The sequence below is a fragment of the Taudactylus pleione genome, unplaced genomic scaffold (genome assembly GCF_031769625.1).
Source record: "Taudactylus pleione unplaced genomic scaffold, aTauple2 ptg000507l, whole genome shotgun sequence".
NCBI lineage: Eukaryota > Metazoa > Chordata > Amphibia > Anura > Myobatrachidae > Taudactylus > Taudactylus pleione.
The window spans coordinates 2,186,363-2,211,353 of NW_028284909.1; the positions used below are offsets into that span (position 1 = coordinate 2,186,363).

At 45.8% G+C, this 24,991-nt stretch overlaps 1 protein-coding gene across 1 annotated transcript in view; it reads left to right on the forward strand.

The window, feature by feature from the left end:
* The window catches only part of LTBP4 (latent transforming growth factor beta binding protein 4), a 209,793-nt gene that overhangs the window by 160,470 nt on the left and 24,332 nt on the right, over window positions 1-24,991 (forward strand). The window contains exons 14-21 of the mRNA XM_088450149.1: window positions 1,642-1,767; window positions 17,507-17,632; window positions 18,553-18,678; window positions 19,125-19,253; window positions 19,698-19,823; window positions 24,041-24,160; window positions 24,314-24,439; window positions 24,716-24,841. Of these exons, the coding sequence (XP_088306275.1) occupies window positions 1,642-1,767; window positions 17,507-17,632; window positions 18,553-18,678; window positions 19,125-19,253; window positions 19,698-19,823; window positions 24,041-24,160; window positions 24,314-24,439; window positions 24,716-24,841 (1,005 nt within the window). The remainder of the gene's footprint in view (window positions 1-1,641; window positions 1,768-17,506; window positions 17,633-18,552; window positions 18,679-19,124; window positions 19,254-19,697; window positions 19,824-24,040; window positions 24,161-24,313; window positions 24,440-24,715; window positions 24,842-24,991) is intronic.

Consider the following 24,991-nt stretch of genomic DNA (forward strand, 5'->3'; position numbering starts at 1 on the left):
CCTTTGTACATACCGCGGTAATGAACTGCAGTATGTACGCGAAGTCAGGGGGAATGTACCACATCGCGATAGCGAAGATTAGTACATCTCCCCCCAAGCTCCGAAAATACAATATTTTCAGATCTTGACTGCGGGAGCATTCGCCATCTTCAGTCCCTCAGCCCCTGTCCAGCTCCTTCCATCGGACGCCGAGCTTTTGTGCGCATGCACATGACTTGTAGGTGTACTAGTTTCACTGCTCCAAGGAGTAGTGAAAGCATTCGGTCAGACAGCTGAAAATCATGATGAATTGCTCCGGCACTCGCACCGAGATAGAATGTTAATAATTAACATAATAAATAGAGCCCTAAGGGTCCTAATTATACTTTTTTAAAAAATTTTATTAAAAAAAATTGAAAAAGGATGTTTTCCACACCTTTTGAGAGCCAGCGGTGCATTCGCGGTCATACTCTCAGGGTATTTTTTTTTTACGAAAAATACCCTGAAAAGTGTGCGAAGAGAATTCGCAGGGACAGAGTTTTCCCACAAGCTCTGGCCCTGATTCAGAGCCGGACGCTCTTTCAGAGTGCTCGCTCTGAATCAGGGTGGTTTTTTTTTTTATTTGGAGCCGGCCTCCTGGCCGCTCGCTAAGCTTTTGCGAGCGTCCAGGTGATGGTCGCGACCATCGGGCTTGCGACGAGACCCTTGTGGTAGGGTCTCGTTCCCACAAGCCCCAGTGAGCTTCCTGCTCTAATAGAGCAGGAAGCTCAACTACTGACATCACGAGTGATGTCAGTAGGGCCGCCCTCAAACGGCAGGCGTTCCTTTGGGAACGCCTCCGTTTGGCCAGCCACCCCCCCCACCCCGCCTACAAAACGGGGCGAGCTGTTGTACATCGACAGCCCCCCCGTTTTGTTGCGAGCCCCGGTGCGTACGCACTGCCCTGTCATCGACCAGCTAGTGAGCACATGGTGCTCGCGAGCGGGTCTGAATCAGGCCCTCTGTTCCTGCATGCGATATTTCAAACATCCATGCAATGTATTCAAATATCACATTGCAAAGCCTGGCGAATTTAGCACATCTCACCCGCATCTGATATGCGGATTGTGATAAATAGGGACCTAAAAGAACTTTATAAACTATAGGTGATATTAAAAGTTATGTTTGTTTGGTTTTTTTTTCTTCATTTTATTGCCCTAACTTATGAACTTGATCTAGTTTCGTGATGACATTTGAGCTCTGTACATTATTTTTCATATCAAAGAGCTAAAACTTGTGTTTGGTTTCCCAGAAAAGACTATGGAATGAAAGTAAATTCTTAGAGGCGACTTACAAAAGATTACGGCATGAACTATAAGACTATTAGGTTGAATTCCATGAAGTCCTCTGATATAAACCAGCACTTGTAGAAGTACGCCATTCATGAAAGCTGATAGGGTGAAACAAAAATATTTGAGGAGACTCCAAAAGCGAAAACAATCCCTGACAGCATAGATGATAACCACATCTCCGCTGGGAGTTTCTGTGCAAACAAATCAGTCACACTACATCTAGTGCGGAGAAATTTCAATTCATCTATGTTTATAAACATTAACATGGAGGGAGGCGTAAAAATCTGGAGAAATATGATTCATTGTGAGTCCGTTTATTGTTGTTTTGCAGAAACTAACTTGTGTGAGCTGAACCCAAAGATCTGTGGACCAGGACGGTGCGAGCCGCGCTCCGGCAGCTACACTTGTATATGTAACAATGGCTACTGGCTGAGCACACAAGGCACCCACTGTATTGGTAGGATTTTATTCTTATTGCCTGATGTCTACATGATGGTCTTTAATGAGAAAACACTAAGGCCCTGATTCAGAGGCGGACGCTCTGAATCAGGGCCCACCTCCATAAATATGGAGCGTCCTCCTGGACGCTCGTATAGCTGTGGGTCACCACCCACAGCCTATACGAGCGTGCAGGATGATGGTCGCGATGGTCTTGACCATCGCGACCATCGCCAGTGCGACCAGAAGCCTGCGGTTGAGTTTCTCAACCGCAAGGCCAGGAGTGATTTTGGCTCTATCAGAGCCAAAATCACTCCCACTGACATCACTAGTGATGTCAGTGGGGCCGGCTTCTGACGGTAGGCGTTCTCTTGGGAACGCCTCCGTCTGGCAGGCACGCCCCCCGGCACGCCCACCAAAGGGGGCGTGCTGTCAATCAACATCGACAGCAAGCCCCCTTTGATCAGACACAATGAGCGAAGGAAAGTCCTTCGCTCGTCGCGTCTCGCGCATGCGCCTGACGGAGCTCCCTCCGTCGTGCGCATGCGCAGTGCACACCATCGACCCACTTGCGAGCGGACAGCCGCTCGCGAGTGGGTCTGAATGAGGCCCTAACTGTATTATCAACAAGAAATGGAATGACAAACTACGTAGCTGACAATCATACTTCAAAATGGTTTTTTTTTACCTATCACTAGAAGTCCAGCGTGCTGTAAAGTTACAGGGGTTTAGTTACTAAGCAGTGTTAGGAGACAGAGTGAAAAGTGATAAGTAAGTGATGAGGTGCCAGCCAATCAGCTCCCAACTGTCATTTTTCAAACACAGCCTGTGAGATGATAGTTGGGAGCTGATTGGCTGGCACCTTGTCACTTTCTTATCACTTTTCACTCTGTCTTCTAACACTGCTTAGTAAATAGACCCCATAGTGAGTGTACTGTCCACTTGAAAGACACCCAAACCTGTAAGGGTTTCCCATGTAAAAGGTTCAGGGTTGGATGTATCATGCAACGCATTTTGAATGCGGTACATCCTGCCACTTACCGCATGTATAGCAGCTTTTATTAACGCTCTATGCATGTATTTTTGCGATTAAAACCGCAAAGGACAACTCTTCCAATAAGAGCAGTCCTTTGCGGTGTGAGGACTTCCGTGTTTATAATGACCTGTGAGCAGGGTCAACTACAGGTGGAGTAGCGCCCTGTGCATGCATTATTTGGCGCCACCCAACAGAGGCGGGGACTGGGGAAGGAGAAAGGCTGTTGGGACCAGGAGGGAGAAGACGCAAGCGACCAATGGAGGGCTGTTTGGACTCGTGAAGGAGAAGGCGCAGGTGGGCAGCGCAGGGCTGTGGGGACCGGGAAGGGAGAAGGCGCAGGCATCCAATGGAGGGCTGTGGGGACTCGAGAAGGCGCAGGTGGGCAGCGGAGGGCTGTGGGGACTAAGGAAGGAGAAGGCGCAGGTGGGCAGCGGAGGGCTGTGGGGACTAAGGAAGGAGAAGGCGCAGGTGGGCAGCGGAGGGCTGTGGGGACTAAGGAAGGAGAAGGCGCAGGTGGACCTTGGAGGGCTGTGGGGACCGGGAGGGAGAAGGCAGAGTCTGAAGTGCTGTGGGGAGGGAAGAGGCAGAGCATCCAGCTACTACTGCCCGGCTCCGAACACTAGGTGGCAGCTACACTGCGCCTCTATGGAGTGGCACCCCTGTTCGCACTGGTCGCCTTGAGCCGGCCGGGCTCGTGAGTCCTTCTGCACATGTGCGGCTGTTGGCCAGTGCATGCGCAAGCCACGGGGGACCCTGGGAGGGATCCTATTAGATCCCTCTCTGGGAATTATCCTATAAGAAGCCTATAGGATTCTATTAGGCAATGCCATCTATACATGGAGTTGCCTATCGGGTGTAAGCTTAATTCACAATACAAAATATTTATTGGCAGGACAATGGAGCAATACACTGAACTACATTCGGCTGCAAATGTGTGCATTCGTTTTAGCTAGCAAAAATGACTATGGGCTCTATTTACTAACATTATTTTTTACTAAAATAAAGTGAACCCTTTCACACCCTTATCAGATTATTTTAGTTTCAGCTAACTTTACTAAAGGGCAATTGGAGTAGAATTCTTAAAATTCTACTCCAAGCCCTAATTATCACATATTTTGAGTAAACATATCGCATATCCCATAATTGTAATGGGAAATGTGATCTGCCTGAGATTTATTAAAAATAAATTACCGGGGGAAGCCCTGTGATAATAACGCCACCTGAGGATGGCGTTATCCAGGAGCCAGGTACCAGTGATCAGCTGTGTGGTCTAAACAGACCACAAGCTGATCACTGCTAAATAAAAACTAACACTTACCTGCATCCAGGGTGACCGGTGCTCCGGTGATGTCCTCCGTGGCTCCAGTCAGCTGGTCTCCTGGATCCTGAGCTGTGACCCGTGTCAGCTGCTGCATAGAACAGCTGACCGGGTCACAGTGCAGGATGGGAGACCAGCTGACCGGGAGCCCCAGGGGAGGACATCACTGGAGCAGTGATCACCGAGGTACGTAAAATGGAGGGGAGGGTCGTGGGGTTGTGTAGCGGCGGGCGGTGCAATCGCGGCACCTTGTCACTGTATTTTTTGTCTGAAAAATACAGTGATAAGGCTGCGTAGGGGATTTGCAGGGATAGAGCTTTATCGCAACCTCTGTCCCTGCAAGGGATTTTTAATAAATCCCTGTAATATTTCCTAAATTCGCAATGTGAATTCAGCCGGAAATATCACACTACAATCTGCATTTTATGTCCATTGATAAATCAGCCCCTTAATCTTTTGCAAAAACAATAGGGATGGACCAACCACAAGCATTGAACCAATTGTCCATCAATGTCTGAATGATGCAGCTGGAATTATGATAACATCAGTGGCTTCCTCAGACATAAGCACATTTTGGTTGGTTTGCAATCATGCTGGCACAGGATACAGGATGGAGCTCTAGTGGATGGGTCCATTTGCTTCATGAATGGGACAGGTGCCGCCATATTGGGGTTCCCTCTCCTGTTGCACATGTGCAGACAGTCTCTCCTTGTAGCTTCTATAGTACTTTCCAAGTTGGTTGCATACTGGATTTCCGTAGGCGTAGCATTATATTTTTACCATGTCCTAAAGGCTAATTTACGCGCTTGCAGGGGGTGTTACCGAGTACCAAGAAACCCCCCCTGCCCGTTGCTCCATCTACCCACACCCGCTCCAGTTGCCCAACGCCGCAGAGATTTTTTTACCAGCGGGCGCTTGGTTCCTTCCCCGCAGTCTGGGCTGCCAGATGCCACACCACCAAGCCTGGTACAGATTTCCACCTGGGCAATGTAGGAGGCCGGCTTCTTCTTCTTTTTCGCCAGCCCGGACTTTTTCCCAGTCTGGGCTGGTGACCATGTCGAACACCTTGGTACATGGGGTGGTTTCTCAGGGCTACTCACTACCCTTCCGGGAGTGTCCTCTATCCCGGTTACAGGCCTTCCGGGAAAAGCAGGAGCCCTGCTGGAGTGCATTCTCTTCCTTCTGGTTGCCAAAGTAATTTTCCCGGTACCCTGTATCCTGAGAAAATACTTGATTCTAGGTCAACTTCTTCTTTGTTCAAAAGCCGAGCAGATCTGAAGGCTCTCAACCGCTTCCTGCGGGTCCACAGGCTCCGCATTGAATCTTTATGTTTTATCAGTCTGCTGCTGGAACAAGGGGATTTTATAGCCTCACTGAACATTCAGTAGTTTCCTCCAGTTGATGTCTGGGGGGACCATTACCAGTTTCTGGCTGGGCCATTTGGTCTCTGCGCGGTTCCTTGTGTCTTCACGCGAGTTGTGGCACCTCTGTTAGGGCACATAGGCGTCACAAGTCTCCCTTATCTGGATGATCCTTTTATCCTGGCCCAGTCTCTAGTGGTCCTCAAGGACATCTTAACCTGGCTATAAGATCTGCTCCAGTCAAGAATGGATCAGCTATTAGAGATAGTCTCCCTTAACTCCTTCTTAGTAGATACTCCACCTGGGTGTCTTACTGGACTTCACTGTTTAGGGAGTTTCCCTTCAGGCAGACAAGATTCAGGTCCTTCAGTACAGGATGCACTGTGTCTTACATCTCCGCCAAGTGTCCATTCACTCCTGCATGCCAATCCTGGGCTCACTGGTCTCCACCTGCGACGTGGTGTAATATGTCCAGTTTCACTCCAGACCACTTCAGTGGGAAGTTCTGATTGTTGGAATGGTTTCAATCTCCTCATCAGGTCGGAGACCATCATCTTCTCTCGGGAGGTCCGTATATCCCTCTTGTGGATTCAAGTTTGGATCCTTCTTGCCACCGCCGCTGGCCTGCGTGGGTGGGGGGCCGAGGAATGCCCACAGTTTTTCCAGGATCAGTGTTCAGTACAGAGGACCCATCTTCCAGTCAGCATTCTGGTGTTCTGCATGGTCTCTCTGGCTTTGTGTCCAGCGCACCCCCAGCATTGTTCGTTTGGTCCAGGTTCAGTCCAAGAAAGCAGCCCCTGTTGCCTACATCCACCATCAGGGATGCACTTTCTGTTGCGGCACCATATAGTAGGTCAGTCACATTCGTGGCTGGGCAGAGACTCTTCTTCTTCTGGCTATTTTTGTGATTTCATCCAGAGTTGGGTAGCAGACTTCCTAAGCTGCCAAGACTATCACTCAGGTAGGTGGTCTTTTCATTCAGACGTCTTTCGGCCTCTGGTTCATTAATCCGAAATATAATATGTTTCTTGCATAGATTTAATCTATGCCTATTAACAACCATGTTTCCTTTTGATGCCTTTTAATATTGTTGATAAAGTGTTTCACTCAAATCATTGGGCTTTGATTGATAACCACCTGTTCTGCATGCACCTAATTTTAGATGCTATTTACATGCCTGACAATATGAGCACTATACTCAGACGCCAGAAGGACGTTGAAATGCGTAGGTGTCCCACCTGATCTGTTAGTGCCTGCAACTATTATTCATTTGAACTTTAATATTCATTTTTGGGACTACGTGATCCTCCTGGCTCGCCTCTTGCTGAACGGACCTTAGAGCGGCTATTACACCTGCTCCCCTCTCCAGGGTTGAGCTATCCTGCCTGCCACCCGTGGATACAGCTGGAACTACCATCCTGTCAGTCAGGGCTTTTCACCTACCCCCAGCGGAAATTTCACCACCTCCCGCACTCGCCCCCATTCTCTCCGAGTGGCTACACTGCATTACCATCAAGCCGGAGTTTCCATTAGAGTACCTGCACCGCATCACACGCGGCTCCACGATTTCCTTCAGCGGCTTCCCTATTCCCCCTAACATGCTCATATCCCGGACTGTGTTTACCATCATCTGGGAGGAGAGAAGTTTCTCCGCATATTAAAGTCCGTTGCTTTTCAGGACTCCATGAAAGTCTGCAGGTAAATTCTCCTTGGAAACCTTGCCTTGCAATATAGGTACATATTCACTCAGTACCTCATTGTTGTCGGAGACTGTCAATATTAATATACATGGACATGGCTCTATTTTAATAACTCAGGGATTCACATTCAGGGATGGATCTATTAGTGCTATTATTTTAACCTTTTTTTGCATCTGCATTTACAATGTTTATATTTTTTTATTAAGATTGGATATTAATTGCCATTTATCTAAATATTGTATAATAAATATTCACCTTTTTACATATTGATTTGAGTGTGACCTATTTGTACTTCCAACCCCATGGTTGCCTTTTATATATAGCCTCTGGTTCATTGCTGGGCTTTTTGGATGTCGGCTTGATGGTGCTTTGATACAGCTACAGGCTACTGAGGTAAGGTTCTCGCACAGGGGCACCGTGAGCTTTTCTGGTAGAAGCTTGCGCGGTTCGGTGGGTCTTTGATTCATGTACATATTCCCTCTGATCTCACAGGTTCTCCGCAGATTTACTCAGGAAGGAGGCACCATGCTCCTTGTGGTGGCACTGTGATCCTCGGGCTCCCAATTGGCCACGGAGAGCTTGACACACAGCTCTTCTGGTTCTCTCCATAGAAGCTTCTATACGTCTTCCGCTATGGCCTGATCTTCTGTCTCAGGGTCTGTGCTTTTATCCAGTTGACGGGATAACTCTTGAGACATCCATCCCGAGGGCCGGGAGTTTTTCAGGTCGGTACTATGCCCCGTGCCCACAAATCCGTTTCAGCTAGGCTGAAATCACCGGTTTTGGAAGAGTTCTTTATCTTGCTTTTTCATCAGGGGCCTTGACCCTGGGTCTTTTCGTCTACCCTGGGTTCTCTACCTTATCTGCAGGCAGGCCTGGATTGGAGTTTTGGCCTTTTGCTCCTAGAGGTTCAGGTTTTTTGCCCTCTTTCAGAGACTGTTTGCGTTGTTGCCTGACATCATGTCTTTCCATCAAGGAGTCTTCCGTGTCCCCTTTGTTCCTCGGGTGGCTCCTTGGGACTTGTGCTGAGGCTCTTTAGTCTCCTCCCTTCGAGCCTTTGGAGTGGGAGACCTTTAGTTGGGAAAACTCTATTCCTTCTGGCCATTACTACAGCTCGGAGAGAGTGTGACATGAGCGCACTGTTATGTGGCTCTCCGTTTCTGTTTTTTCACCCGATTGATTTGGCTACCATTCCAATGGTCGTTTCTCGGTTCCACATCAACCAGGTGTTTGTGGTTCCGGCCTTTCAGTCTTCTGATTCTTCGCTGGTGGTGCCCTCTCTGGATGTGGTGAGGGCCCTCCGAATCTAGGTGGACCACACTAAGGACCTCCATACGTCTGATCCTATCTTTCATACTCTATGGGTTTCCCAAATGGACTGGCTGACTGCAAAGCACTTGGCCCACTGTCTTCTTTGGTCCATCTGCCATGTATTCATGGTGGCAAACCTCCCTACAGCGACCGTGGTGACTGCTCATACCACCACGTCGGTAGGTACTTTGTAGGTAGCTCGCCAGGGTGCCTTGACAAAGCACTTTTTAGGGCAGCGACATGGTTCTCTGTCTACAAGTTTTTCAGCCTCTATTCTTGTATCGCCTCCATCGACGTGGATTTTGGGCGGCAAGTTCTCAGTGCAGCTCTGGAGCGTCTCCTCCCATGGGAGAATTGCTTTGGGGTGTCCCAGCATAGTCCCTGTGTCCCCTATGGAATGTGAATAAGAAAAGGAAATATGTCTTACCTGGTTAAGACATTTTCTTCAAACTCCATAGGGGACACAGGGCGCCCACCCTGGCGCACCTGGCTTTCAGGGGTTTCTTCTGTTCTGGTTCCCCTGTTTATCTCTATGGTGTGTTTGAATTGGTGGGTGTGCCAGTCTTCCTTCTCCTTTCTCGCTCCTGCCTTGGGTTTGCTAACTTAACTGGCCTTTCTGGGGCTGGGGGCGGGTATAGGGGAGATAGGAGGCTGGGCTGCCTGGGTAGTCAAAGACTTTAAATGTTTGGTGCCCAGTCCTCATTCGGCACAGCCTATACCCATCGTAGTCCCTGTGTCCCCTATGGAATTCGAAGAAAAGGACTTAACCAGGTAAGACATAAGTCTCCTTTTCACCCAAAACAAAACAATTAGTTTTTGGTGGAATAAAGTGAGATAAAATTAAATGGAAAGTGCTACAGTACTATCCTGTTGTCCATCAATATAGCGATTTCTCAAAATAGTCAAGAATAGCTGATCCTCCTTCCTGCTCGTGCGGGCTTGTTCCAGAGCTGTTATAGTCTGGCCTCTGTTAACTTCCCTTTCATGTAAATAATGGCTTTAGAGCTAAGAGCCTTTAAGAACCTCTTGCAAGCAGAAGAACGTACTTAATGGGATACCTAGTACCTATTGGGAGCCATAGTCTGGAGAAAAACTAAGCAGGGGTAGCCAACCTCTGTCTTCAAGAGCTACTAACAGTTCACGTTTTCCAGACCACCTAGCTGGTGAACTGGTGTATTCATTACTCACTAACACATCTGAAAAGATCCACAGGTGGAGCTAATTATTTAACTTGTGATTCTGTGAGGGAACCTGGAAAACATGTACTGTTGGTAGCTCTCGAGGACCAGGGTTGGCTACCCCTGCACTAAAGTACAGTATATAGAAGTCTATTAAACCCTATCGCCAGCAAAAAATTTAAGTTTTCACCAGAAAAAGGAACTATTTTACGTAAATGGCTATGGGCTCTATTTATTAACATTATTTTTACTAAAATAAAGTGAAAAAGGGTATTTTCACACCCTTTTCACAATATTTTAGTATCACCTATAGGGCTCTATTTACTACAATCCGCATATTGAATGCGGATTGTAGTGTGATATTACCGAGTGAATTCGCATTGCGAATTCAGGCAATATCACGGGGATTTACTATAAATCCCTTGCAGGGACAGAGCTTGTGATAAAGCTCTGTCCCTGCGGATCCCATCCGCACTCTAGTCGCAGTATTTTTTCCGAATACCGCGACTAAGGGCCCACGCATGCGCCAACCCACCGTCGCTGCTACCCCCACCGATGCTAAGCCCCGCTCCCCGTGAACGCAGACCCCCGCGACCCCCTCCCCGCGACCCCCCCCTTCCCTTCATTACACTTACCTGCATCCTCCTGGCCTCCGGTGATCTTCTCCGGGCTTCCAGATCAGGTGATCTCCCATACTGCACTGGGACCCGATCACCTGATGACCGGGCTGCAGTGCACTATGGGAGACCAGCTGACCGGAGAGGAGCCATCACCAGAGGCCCGATCACCGGTCCCTGGATTCAGGTAAGTAAAAAAAAAATGTTTAAATTTTTTTTTTCTTTTTTTTACAGCAATCAGCTTGCGGTCTGTTTAGACCACATAGCTGATTACTGGTACCGGCTCCCGTCTCTGCTCTCCCCGTTAGAGCAGAGTGGGAGCCCGGTAACTGGGGGAGACCCTGGATAACGCCACCTCCAGGTGGCGTTATTATCACAGGGCTTCCCTCTGTATTTTTTTACAATTTATTTTTAGTAACTCTGGTCGGATCACATTTCCCATTACAATTATGGGAAATGCGATCTGCTTTACTAAAAATAAGTTATACTAGGGGGTTGGAGTAGAATTTTACTAATTCTACTCCAATTGCCCTGTAATAACTACAGGTGAAACTAAAATAATGTGAAAAGGGTGTGAAAATACCCTTTTTCACTTTATTTTAGTAAAAATAATGTTAATAAATAGAGCCCCTTGTTATTACAGGGCAATTGGTCACACCTCCTCTGCTTCACACAATAGGGTCTTCATCATTTTCAGATCTAGGCCCATGTGGCCCTTAATATGGCTCTAATTAAACCCCTAATGCTGGAAATAACACTGATTTTTTTTCAAAAGTTTACTTACTTCTAGATCTCTATGGGGATTGCAAAATTACTTGATTTATAAACCTCCAAAAAGTTTAGCTTTTCAGAGCTTGTCCACAGTAGTAATCGCCCATTAGTAAAGCTCTGGTGACAGTGACCTTTACCATTTGCCAGTGTGTGACCGACATTCCGTAGTATTTACCAGAAAGCAAAGGATCTGATTCTGCGTCGACGTTAGTCTGATATTCACGCAAATGTGAGATGTTTTTTCGTCTGTACGTGCATTTGAGTTGCACCACGCATGTGTCGTGATTATGTAATTACAAAGTCACAATACAGATTGATGCACAGTAGCAGAAATGTACGGGGCATTCCTGGACATTGACTAGGAGGTAACGGGGAACGCTAAAAAGACGTGCAGAGATGTTGCATCTTATGGGAGGGTTGCATGCAGAGACACACACTCGCTCATATAGAACGCCATACAGACGGTGAAACTGCGCCAACCACAGGGCATGTGCAAGTTTTCAATGGCGCACTGTCTAAAGATGCCCCCGACGGTATATCAGTGTGTATGGATGCTGACAGTGGGCATCTCGGGGCCTGATTCAGCAAGGATCGCAATTGCAAAGCTGCAAAAAGGCTATAGATATGAGGTATGCACGCAGGCAGCTTTGCAATTGTGATCTTTGCAATAATGCAAATGCAGCAGGAGGTGTATGACACCCCCTGCTGTGTTTGTGATCCCAGCACTGCGACGGAGATCGCAGGCTGGGATCACCATCGCAACCATCAGTGGTCGATGGTCACGATGGTGGAGGGTGCATGGTGGCCGGCCCGCTGAGAAAACCTCAACTTACTCAGGCTGACTGGCTTGCAAGCCCAGCAGACTGCGTTCGTCCACGCAGTCCCTGGACTGGCCACTCCCAGAAAACAGGGCTGAAATGCCCCGTTTCCGGGAATGCCGGCCAACCCCGCTCCCTTAAATGCCTCTGCCTGTCAATCAGGCAGGCGCATTCAAGGGCTTGCGTACGTCTTAGCAGGACCCATTGTGCACACTCGCAGAATGGGTCCTGTGCACACGCAGATTCCATTTTGAGATGTACTGAGCTGGCAAGAAAGCATTATTAAATGCCTCAGACAATGGACAAATTATTTGTTGTTTATCAAGGAAACGCCCATAAATAATAAATAGGGTATTTTTTTAACCAGCGTTTAATACATGATAACATTTGGCAATCTATGACTAGCACCAATTGGCATTGCTTACGCCTGGACAATACATAGTTTACTAACAAGTTCACATATTTTATATTTGGAATAACTTAGTCCAAAAATTCCAGGAAAAGCATACTTATGTCTCTTCTTTCCAATTAAAGACTATAAAAATTCTAAACATTAATCAAATGAAGAAAAAAAAAACATGCAAATTGCATTTGGCATCTTCCCTAACACAAGAATGAGAATATTACTCTAGCAGTGTAGTCTGAAAGTCTATTGCACATGAAGATGACGCCTGTTTCCTAGTGTTTCTCAATCTCATCCCCAAAGGCCATGGAAACGGTACAAGAAAGACAATCAACGTCGTAAAGTTTTTGTGCGCACGATGGAAAGTCACATAAATATACAGGTTCTGTTCAGCTTCTCATGCAGTGATGTCAACAGGATGCTGTTCACTTCTCAGAGAAGTGCCGTCACATAGGGCCTGATACAGAGGTGGACGCTAATTCAGCCACGACTGTGTCTTTTTTTTTCGCAGCACTTCTGCGTCTTTATGCTAATGTAATAGCTGATGGGATTCGTTACCTCTGAGGAACGCCCACCGATATTGCCTCTCTCGCCATCCGAGTTTGTTCTGTACTTCCCCTCCCCCATCCCACAGTAACCATCGGGCCGCCTGCGCATTGTGACTCGGACATTGTCATGCAATAGTAGGTGCATCCCTATTTTACAGATGTAGGTCACAGGAGTATTATGTAGGTGTTCTAAACAGCAGAACGATAGGCACATAACTGCAAAGTCTAGCACACTGCACATGTCTTGCAGATAGTAAATCACTCTCTCAGAGCCTTGTAACCTCTTGTGTTGAGACATTTCTTCTATTTTTTAATAACAAAGAACTCATGATCTAAGCAGCAAGAGATAATTCACTCTACATACAAACGTATAAACTATCTTAGGGGCCTATTCATCATAACTAAACTTTTTCTGGAAGTAATTAGGTTTACAACTCGCATGGAGTTCTACCAAATTACCGGAGGAATTCATCATTCCTCCTCTCCTCAAGTATCTATTCCGAAATGCTGTAATTTTTGCGATTACAGCTTTTCAGGAAATAGATACTTTTCCCTCTCTGCTCTACCTTACCGCAGCTGGAATCTGTGCTACGCATGCGCTGTTACATATGTAAAACCAGCGCATTCTGTGTGTGTGTCCCAACCCCGCCCTCTCCCCTCCGCCCTCCGCGTACCTATCCCCCCCCCCCATCCCCGACTTACCTGCCCGATGCAGCCGTCTCCGGCTCCGTCTGCTATGCTGACACGTGTTCTTTCGGCAGAACACAGTACAGTTTAGAAAAAAAAAAAATATTTTTTTTTTTCTAAACTTTATTGTGTTCTGCTGGGAGAAAACAGTGTCAGAGCAGCTACCGGAGCCAGAGGAGGGACCAGAGCGACGGAGGGAGACGCCGGGGGACCTGCCCAGCTGAAAGCAGGTAAGCGTCACCTGCTATACGCCACCTCACAGTGGCGTATGGTAACTCCATCAAATTTCCGAAAATACATAATTTTTGGAATGTGATGGATGCCATAATTTTCATATCCCCATACTAATGTACGCAGGCGGACTTAACCAGGAGATATCAGTGATATCTCCTGTGTTAAGTGTCTTCATGAATACTAAAATAATGTCAATTAAGGAAAATGTCCTTAAAAACTTTATTTTAGTGTTGATGAATATGCCCCTTAATACTGTATTATGTAAGGAATCTGGGTTTTGTTTGTGGGCACAGGAACTGGGACCACTGATGAAGCTGATATGAGTGATGTCTGATTACGTAGTGCTTAAACTGTAGTGGAGAACTGAAGGAGACAAGTTTTTCAATAAGATGAATGGACTGGAACCAGAAGGTGACCGGACTGGGACTGGTATTGAAGCAGGACTGAAACTTGGAGATAACCGGACTGGGACCAGCTAAGCTGGATTCCGCACTGGGACCGGCTAAGCTTGTTGCCGAGCTAGGACTGGCTAGGCTGGAGGTGGCTAAGCTGGATGCCAGTCTTGGGGCAGCTAAGATGAATGCCAGGCTGGGGCCGGCTAAGCTGGATGCCGGGCTGGGACCGGTAATGCCTCTGACCAGACTGGGACTGGTAATGCCTCTGACCGGGCTGGGACCGGTAATGTGTAACCATGAAGATGGGCTAGGAGCAGTAATGCTGGAAACCGTAGTGCTGCAGAACAGCTCAACGCTGGAAGCTGGATTAACCAGGCTGGCACTGGTATTTCTGGGAGCAGTAGTGCTGCAGACCAGGTCAATGCTGGAAGCTGATTAACCAAACTGGAACTGGTATAAGACACACTGCAGGTCTAAAAGGCAGCAGACTGTAGCACCCTGGTGTTTGGATCACCTGAAGCTTCACAGGTGGAAAGCTCAATTAGGAGTGAGACTCACAGAAGCATTAAGATGCAGGCATAAGAACAAATCTGTACAATGGAATCCAAGCAATGTAGGAACATCGGAGGCACTGGGTTTCGCTGTAACTTGGAGGACTGAAAGTCACAGCAGCGCTGATACTTGGAAGCATAGAGTATTTGCAGAGTGCAGAGAGATCCCAGCAGTACTAAGACACAGGAAACTCAGGTGGAGACTGCAGATTAGCTGCAGACCAGGAACCAGGAAATCAGCAGTATGACTTATTGATCTGGCAATGGGCTAGTGAACAGGAAGTGTTTTTATAGGAGCTGTAGGTCACAGATTGGCAGCCAGAGTCAGCTGAGGTACAGAAGCAATCAGACCGGACGAGATGAGCTTATATCATGAGAGTCGAGATGACCTCATGACCTAACCCTATACTTGCCTTCTCCCGGGAGTGCCGGGAGCCTCCCAAAAATCTGCAAGTGTAGGTAAGTCCACTGGAATGACTGCCACCCTCCTCCACGCCCTGCGGATCCCCGTGCACGCCCATGAAAGTGGGCGGCTCGGGGGGGGGGGCAATGACACGATTCGCGCTGAATTGCGTCATCGTAGCCACACCCCCTGCTTTACAATGCCGTTAATATTGGCATTATAAAGCGGGAGACGGAGCCCCGATGATGCAATCGCGCCGACACGCCCCCACTCCGCCAAACTTAATCCGCCACACCCTCCCTGCTGCACTGACCTGGAGGGGGCTGCCAGAATGTCGGTAAGTATGCTGCTACACCCATGCTGAAATGGGCCTAATCACACAGTCAAACTATAAATAAAGGCAATGCAGGGAGTGACATGCACAGGGTGATCCAGGAGACTTGGCATGCACAGAGTACCACAGGGCATGCCAGGGTGCCATATGAATAAGGTGAGCTGATCTAGAGGAGCAGGGTGTGACTAATTCATCATAGTACTTCTACAGATTCATTCAAAAAGTGTCTCCTATACTCCAGTATTGCACCATACCATTGGGTCTATTTAACATATCTCGCATTTTTGTGAAAATTACTGGTGTTTTTCAAGGGTTTTTGCATCCTCGTCTGTGCAGTATGTACCATTTGTATTGTATCCTTTTGGGACAGCACTTACATAAAACAGCTGTCCCAGTGGAGCTTTTTGCAACTTGAAGAATTGGCTAAGCTCCCATTGTGCGGTGGCACTAGGAATGCCAAAATGTAAAAGTGGAGAAATCAGTGATTTCTCCATGGTTTTCTAATTAAATCTTTTTAATTAGCAAACCACAATAAAATAGAACAAACAGATGTTCAAAAATAAATTACAGCATAAAATATCCATATGGGATATAAGTTGTAACAATATATAACAATAATGTAGTGGTTACATTTTTAATTGTAAAGAAACATAGATGCAAGAGAAATATCTCACAACAACGGTGTGGCAAATCATTAAAAGATAATAGAAAAAAGGAAAAAGAGAAAGAAAACAAAAGTAGATAATAGGAGGTAAGGGTGGGTGAACTCTAAACGGGAAAACATTCCTTCAAACTAAATACAATAAAAAGGTTAAATATTGAATGGAGAGGGAACATTTTGGAGTGCCAACCAAGGGCCCCACACTTTGTTAAAGGATTTTGATGTGTTACATAAAATAGCAGTCATATATTCCATCTTGTAGATGTACCAATATATTATTACCTGCATAGGAGAAGGTTCGGGATTTTTCCAATCCGCTGCTATCTGGCAGGTCATAGCGGACACTATGGGCCAAATGTAATAGGGTGAGAGTTTAGAAAATGTGAGAGTTTAGCAGTAATCTCTCACATTGGTTGAGTTGTATCTTCAAAATGGGAAAACATCTCAATGAGATTTTATATCGTGAGAGTTTTTTAAGTCTAAAAAAACATGCAAGTTCGCTCTGTTACTTTGTTTTTGGACTCTATTACATTGGCAAAGTTTAAAAAGTGTCAGAAACTCTCACTTTTCTAAACTCTCACCCTATTACATTTGGCCCTATATGTCGGAATAACTTATTCTGGTGCAATCGCGCCGTGATAAGGAGGGCAGATATAAGGGGAGAAGAAAATGTTGAGGATCGGAGGGAATAGTGGTCTCAAAGAGGCGCGAGAGAAGATCAACAATCTCCTGCCAAATACTAGTGAGTTTGGGACAAGTCCACCAGATATGCAAAAAAGTACCTTCACCACTACAACCCCTCCAGCACCGATCCGAAACATCGAGAAACATTACTTTCAGGCGCGAAGGCACATAATCTCCATGGTTTTCATTATGTTAAACGATGGAGAAAAGTCGCTTGTACTTTTAATAGCAAAAAAAAATCTATATACAGTAGGGTTATTTACCAATACCGCAAATGAAATCTAAAATCACAGCAACCGAACTACCTATCACTTGCTTGAACCATGAAGCTTGCACGCGTTATAAGATTATTGCTGATTTGGCTGTGGCAGTTACTTATAATGCAGTAACGTTTGCTCATAACCTCTATGTCAGGCACTAACTGCTCTGGGACAAACTATTACAATTTGGAACGGTCGTAGAAATGAGGTATGGTTGATAATTGTGTGTGTATGTATATATATATATATATATATTATATATATATATATATATATATATATATATCTCTTCTGCCATACAGGGTAAAACATGGAATAGTAAAATGTAAGAGATATAATAAGGGAAACTGTGCTCCATTACAAAACACATTGCCCTCAAAATAGCTGTAGTGTTAGAATAGCACAGGCATGTGATATTGTGTATTGTGTTCTTTCATCTATATTAACATCACTATGGAAACTCACCTTCTTTGCATGTCCCCCCACAGACATGGACGAATGTCGACAGAACCCTAGTCCTTGCACGAATGGGCGCTGTGAGAACACGGTGGGCAGTTACCGTTGCGCCTGCTCAGCTGGTTTCAGCACCAACCCTCAAGGCACAGAGTGCACAGGTGAGAACTATCTTCTAACCTTACAGTGAACACATCAAACACATCCTTGTGTATTATTTGTATGCCTAGAAAAGATTTGTCCGGGGATTACAATACATTTACAGCAATAGACTCAATAGTAGTAGTTAACAATGCTGCATTTTTTACATCGTGCTTGGAAAGGGCATGTAAGTGCATCACATGGAATTTCAACAGCTGGAAGTCTTAAGGTCTTGCAAATCAGTCATGAGATACACAAGTAAGCTCCAATTAGATAGAACACTTGGGGTCACTGAGGCAGGGGGAGATCATAGTTGAGGGTGATTCTGAACATCCTGACAATCTTTAGGATGTTTTTGGGAGTCCTCTGCCTCCTCTGTTATAAGTTGGGGCATCTGTGTGGTCAAGACGTCAGCGTGATCTCAGCCTTCCCAATTCAATGTTTCTCCCTGGATTGTTTTTTTCTTTTTTTTGCATCGAGTGGATGCCATTTGCCATTAACTTTCTTGGAGTACCGCAAGTACCTTTTATACGTAGAAATCTTGCATTCCTGTATATAGGTAGAGGATATTTACCAGGGTTAAGTACCAGCGGTTGCTATATTGCGATGCATCCACACAGAGCCGTAACTAGACTTTTTGGTGCCCTGTGCCTTAAAGAGCATTGGCGCCCCCCCCCATTATATTTCAAATAGGGACATAAGATGTGCACACGAAAAAGGGCCATTGCCTCAGGGGAAGGGCCAGGGAAGAGATAGGGGAGGCCAGGAGATGCCGGGGATAAAAGAAGAGGAAGCTACAAGTGAGAATGATAATAAACAGGAAAATTTACAGGCCCAAACAGCGCCCCCTGCCCTGCGCCATGGCACTGGTCGCATTACCCTAGTTACGGCTGTGTATCCACATCATTGTCTAGCTCATACTTCATGCTCTTTCTTGCAGACATTGACGAGTGTAACAGTGGACAACAGCTCTGTGCCAATGGCCGGTGTGAAAATACTGCTGGTAGCTACCGTTGTGTTTGCCCATCAGGCTTCAGCCTTAATGCACAGGGCAAAACTTGTGTAGGTATGTACTGTGTGGTTGAGATCTTGTGACCATGATGACTTAGCTTTACGGCTTAAAGATGCCTATGAACGTGGAGTTATGGATGCTTAGAACCGCGCAGATGCTGCATCACTAAAACAACTCCATCTGCCAGAGCACTGAATACAACAGGGCAGCCTTAGCTTTGTCATTGTCTCCCATCAGATATACATCACATTGCCAGTCTTTTAGGGCCCAAATACACTGTGATTTCCAGCTAATTGGGTCTAAAACAACCCGTGGCCATCCAAACCACAGCTTAGCACTTTACATCTTCTCTCTCAATCCACTTACTGGGAATATTCACAGACTCAATATTATTATATAGACCTTTTTTTTTTACGATATTATCCACAAATATGTGAAAGTAACATATACCAAAATACTTGGCTCATGTAGCAGGACGATGTTCTTTTTGTCTACTGTAGATATCGATGAGTGTCGCCTAACTCCCAGACGCCTGTGTCTAAATGGTCGATGTGAGAACACCCCTGGAAGTTACCGCTGTGTATGTCCTGCAGGGTTTACCGCCAACTCTCAGGGCACGGATTGTCAAGGTGAGACATTCAGGAGATATAACTGAGGGGCAGACAGCAGCAATATCTCACTGCACATGCCACACGCCAACAGGGCATTATTAACGATTAGTCAGAACGCACGGTGCAGTAGCCCACAAGCAACCAGTCGGAAATGAGCTTTTTATCATCCTTGTTCAAGCCATACAATGAGAGGGAAGATCTGATTGGTTGTTATGGCTTACTGCAATTCTGCTGTTGGTAACTAGTCTTCAGTGAGTGAGATTCTGTGCAGGAAATAAAACAGATTATTGTGTGAAATCTTCAAATATAATGTGTGTGATCTAAACTAGAGGACTGAAGTGTGGTGACATGCCATATGTGTGCTGCAGAAACAATACATGTGCCAGATAGAAGAGACAAGGTATTGCTACAATACCTTCTCATTACCCTGCATATATATATATTTATGTATCTCCCTGTTAGACATAGATGAGTGTCGCCATACACCACGTCCCTGTGGATCTGGAAGGTGCCTGAACACCCCTGGCAGTTTCCGCTGCTCTTGTCCTACCGGCTACAGACTGAACCCACAAGGCGGTGACTGCATCGGTAAGATGTGCTTGAATTACTGAGCACAGTTATCAGTACACTCTGATCCTAAAGACTGTCACATACTGTACATGTTGCTCTAAGGTTTTACCTGACGTGTTGGTGGGAGGTGTGTACCGTATCTCTGCTGCACCTTTGCAAACTCACTGCAGTCATAAAACCCCATTTTTCTAATCAAAAGGGTCAGATAAGAAAAGACCCCCCCTCCCCTAATTGTATCTACACGTATTATATGACCATCTAACCAGTCCTTTACTTGCTTTATTATACTGCAGTTTACAAGATCATTGGAAATCTATGTGTGTTTGGTGTTGTAGTGCCATACCTGGACTTTGCCCTTCCTTCACAAATCATGTGTTTACACGGACACCCTTCCTGCATGATACCTTAAATTCATATTAAATTATATTAAATTTAGTATTGCAGTTTTTTGGGTGAATTCAATGTTTAAGAACACCTATTATTCATATCATTAACTCAGCCCAGGTAACTGCAATTGCAAATAAAGTGGGAAATCTGTGGATTTTATTATTAAATGATTTTTTTTAACATAAAGAATATTCAAATGACGAATCATCAAATATTGGTGCTTCTGCCTCGCTGTTAGGATTAGCAGCAGATGATTGCGGCAGGAACCGTGGAGGTAATATATAGCTCTCTCTCATAGAGATTTGGGTAGCAGTGAGAACTGCCTTTGGTGATAAATAAGAGCAATGGATAGCTGTGATGCAGCCAGGAGAAACCCGACTGATCCGACTGTAGTAACTTGCAGAATTGGACTGGAACCAGTAGGAGAGGAGTTGGGTAATGTAACTTCTTTAAGCGATGGTAGAGTCAGTGGTCAGACTGAACTGGACCGGTAGGAGAACTTGTAGTACCGGACTGGGACCGGTAGGAGCAGCTGGGTAATGTAACGTCTGTAAGCGATGGTAGCGTCAGTGGTCAGACTGAACTGGACCGGTAGGAGCAGCTGGGTAATGTAACTTCTGTAAGCGATGGTAGCGTCAGTGGTCAGACTGAACTGGACCGGTAGAAGAACTTGTAGTACCGGACTGGGACCGGTAGGAGCAGCTGGGTAATGTAACTTCTGTAAGCGATGGTAGCGTCAGTGGTCAGACTGAACTGGACCGGTAGGAGAACTTGCAGTATCAGACTGGGACCGGTAGGAGCAGCTGGGTAATGTAACTTCTGTAAGCGATGGTAGCGTCAGTGGTCAGACTGAACTGGACCAGTAGGAGAACTTGCAGTACCGGATTGGGACCGGTAGGAGCAGCTGGGTAATGTAACTTCTGTAAGCAATGGTAGCGTCAGTGGTCAGACTGAACTGGACTGGTAGGAGAACTTGCAGAACTGGCACCGGCAGGAATAACTTGCAGAACTGGACTGGGACCAGCAGGAGAACTTGCAGAACTGGACTGGGGCCGGCAGGAGAACTTGCAGAACAGGACTGGGACCGGCAGGAGAACTTGCAGAGCTGGACTGGGACTGGCAGGTGAACTTGCAGAGCTGGACTGGGACCGGCAGGTGAACTTGCAGAGTCAGACTGAGACCGGCAGGTGAACTTGCAGAGCCAGACTGGGACCGGCAGGAGAACTTGCAGAGCCAGACTGTGAGTGGCAGGAGAACTTGCAGAGCCGGACTGAGACCGGCAGGTGAACTTGCAGAGCCAGACTGGGAGTGGCAGGAGAACTTGCAGAGCCGGACTGGGACCGGCAGGTTAACTTGCAGAGCCGGACTGGGACCGGCAGGTGAACTTGAAGGGCTGGACTGGGACCGGCAGGAATATTGGCCGAGCCGGGCTGGGACCAGCAGAAATACTGGCAGAGGCAGATTGGGACCGGTAGGAGCCTAGAATAGCAACAGGGAGAATGTAACTGCATAACCTGTTACACCGCAGATAGTAACTATTGTTCAGACACTCACTGGCTCCCAGTCCCCCTCAGAACCCATTTTAAACCCTTCATCCTCAGGTATAAAGCCCTTAATCATTCCTCCCCAACCTACACATCTAACCCAATTTCTCTCCACACTCCCGGTGCCCCCTCCGTTCCTTCTCTGATGGCTGCCTCACCTCTGTTTTGGTCAGTTACTCTCATGCTTGCCCACAATAAAACCCACACCCACACCAAGTCCAACTTTCTACCAGTCTTCCCAGCTGTAAAAGTTCCCTAAAAATACACCTTTTTTTCTAGAGCCCACCAGCAATATTTCTAAACTCCTCTCTCACTCCCTCCTCCTCCCCAACGTTTTACTCCATTCCTTTTAGACTGTAAGCTCTCAGACAGGGTCCTCTTCACTCCTGTTCTTCCACTTGCACCAGAGCTCATTGTCTTAAGTCTCCTTCTCCGCTCTAGTGACTCTGGTTGCTCACCCATACGATGGGTACAAAACCATTGAGAGCTGCTGTACCTTTCCCCTGAGACTCATCACTGCCTGCTCCTAAATGCTACAGCTAGTTGCCCTACCCTTCCCCCTGTACTTGTCACTCCCTGTCTGTGGTTTCACGCAATGTCTTGCAATCGTTCTATGTACTTATGAGATGAGTCATTGCTGTATACTGTATTGAGCAGTTTACTTGATTTTTTTATGTATACCCCATACATGGTGCTGCGTACATCTTGTGACTTCTAATAAATAAAAGATAATAATAATACTAGTTATTAGAACATGAATATTTGTTGTAAGGACAAAGTAGATAATGGTCTCATTATGAAGATAAAAGCATAGAAAGAAAGGCTTCAATAATAAAGATAACAGTGGAGAGAAATGTTTACAAAGCCTATTAAGTCACGCGTTTCTCCACATCTGTGGTTTCATCAGAGACATTGGGTGGATTAAAGCATTTAATCCCAGTTTAAATATCTCTTTTAGCCAAAAGACACATCTTATTAAATAAAAACTAATTAGGAGCTCATGGCCCATAGAAATAATATATTGCAGACTTAAACAAAAATGTAATTTAAAATACACACCCAACTGGAATATGCATATACTTAAATCAATACATATTCATAACGACTAATAAAAATCAATCTAAACAATCTGGGTAGCTAAAATATAAACAAGTGAATAAAATAACTACAAAACTAAGGTACTAATGCAGGGAGGTTAGGGTTAGGCTGCGGGGTGTGGAGGTTAGGGTTAGGCTGCGAGGTGTGGAGGTTAGGGTTAGGCATTAGAGGGAGGGTTATGGATAGGGCAGTTATACCTACTGGAATGCCGGAGCATCCGATCACTCCGCCGGAACTGACAGTCACATGACCACCGGACCTGGAAGACACTGTAGCTGCTGCAGTCGTCGGCACCAGGTAAATAACCGCTTGGCCAAGAGGGACAGTAGGTCGACATTCTATCTTGTCGACATACCATCCATGTAAACACGATATCGACATGGTCACTGTCGAAATGCTAAGCATGTAGAAATGTCAGCCATGTCGACATTCATATGTTGCATGTCGACATGAGAACTGTCGACCTAACATACCACACCCTGCTACCACACACATAATTGCTATTCAATAGACACTACTTCTGATATTCAGACTAAAAATAAAACAAATTTTGCCTAAAGAGACTCAGAGGTTGTGTGGAAAGTATCTGAGCTTTTCATCGTCTGTATCTCACCATATTTCTGTGAATCCTCATGCCGGTACGGAACATGTGTTACAGGACTGTCCTGGGGATGAGATAACTGTTGTCAGTAAGACTTCTTTAATCAGCCACTGCACACATGCTCGGTCACGGATGCGCAGGTCTGCTGTCCCGGATTCCTGATGGCGATTTCAGAGCCGAGGGAGCAGTGAATTATGGGAGAAAGCAGGAAGAAAACTGTCTCTTCCCTGCTTTTATCCACTTCTGTCTGCAAACCATACATAGAACGCCATCCAGATATGGCGTCATGTTTTTGAGAGAACCTTCACTTTTTTTATCTTTATAAATATTGTTTCTGTGCAGCCCCCATTGAAACCGATGAGGGATGCTAAACTGTGCAGGGAGAAACAAGAGGTCTGAGTAATCAGTGTTCTCTCCAGACAGTTCTCTATACTAAATATGGAAATATGATATCTTAATCTTTCTCCAGATAAAATGTTGGAGAAAATCCTTTTTTTTATACTAAATAGAGCTCTTAGAAGACAGGTTACGTGAAAATTTTGGCATATAAAAGTAACTAAAATAAAATGGTAATTATCAATGTGATATTCCATTGACTCTCGCAGACATTAATGAGTGTGAGAATCCGGGAGCCTGTGCTGGTCAGGAGTGTGTCAACACACCAGGGTCCTTCCAGTGTCGGCAGTGCCGTGTCGGTTATAGACTCCAGAACAGACGCTGTGTGGGTGGGTATCCTATATCTTGCTATGTATTGGTTAGAATTAATAAGTAAAAGAAAAACAATTAGCTATTATATCTTATTCTTGCCATTTAACGTGATCACAGAAGAGGTCCACTGTGTCTCTTATTTCTCTTTCTACTTCCATCCTTATGTCTAGACATCAATGAGTGCCTTACTGAATCTACTTGTGGGCCAAATGGGAAATGTATCAACACCGATGGCTCCTTCCAGTGTGAGTGCGTGCCTGGTTACCAACTCAACAGTGATAAGACAAACTGCACAGGTCAGAGGAATTTATTGTGGCTTATGTAATATTCCTCTTAAGTAAACCTTAGTTTCAAACAATAAGGAGGTTTGTCTCCTTGTTCTACTATGAACTAGAGTGAAACACCAAGTAGGAAGCTGTCATTTTAGTCGGCTGTAAACTGATCAAATTGTGAAACCACTATAACTGATGTTACCTACTTGCTAGAATGATCACCGACACCATTATTGGAATGCTCATGTACTGTATATGTCTACTCTGCTGTAGTCTTGAACAAATACTTGGTCATTTCAGATATTAACGAATGCCTGGAAGGAGAGTTCTGTTTCCCACACGGAGAATGCCAGAACACAAAGGGCTCCTACAAATGTGTGTGTGCTGAGGGCTATGTCACCACCCCTGATGGTTCATCGTGTGTGGGTATGTTCACAAATATGATAATTGTGCCCACTATGTTCACGAATATGACAATTTTGCCCACAAGTCTCTAGTAGAGGTATACAGAAGGACTTTGATCTAGAGTTCAGGGTGGGACTGACTACCATGCTGTTATGTGACATGCTAGCATTA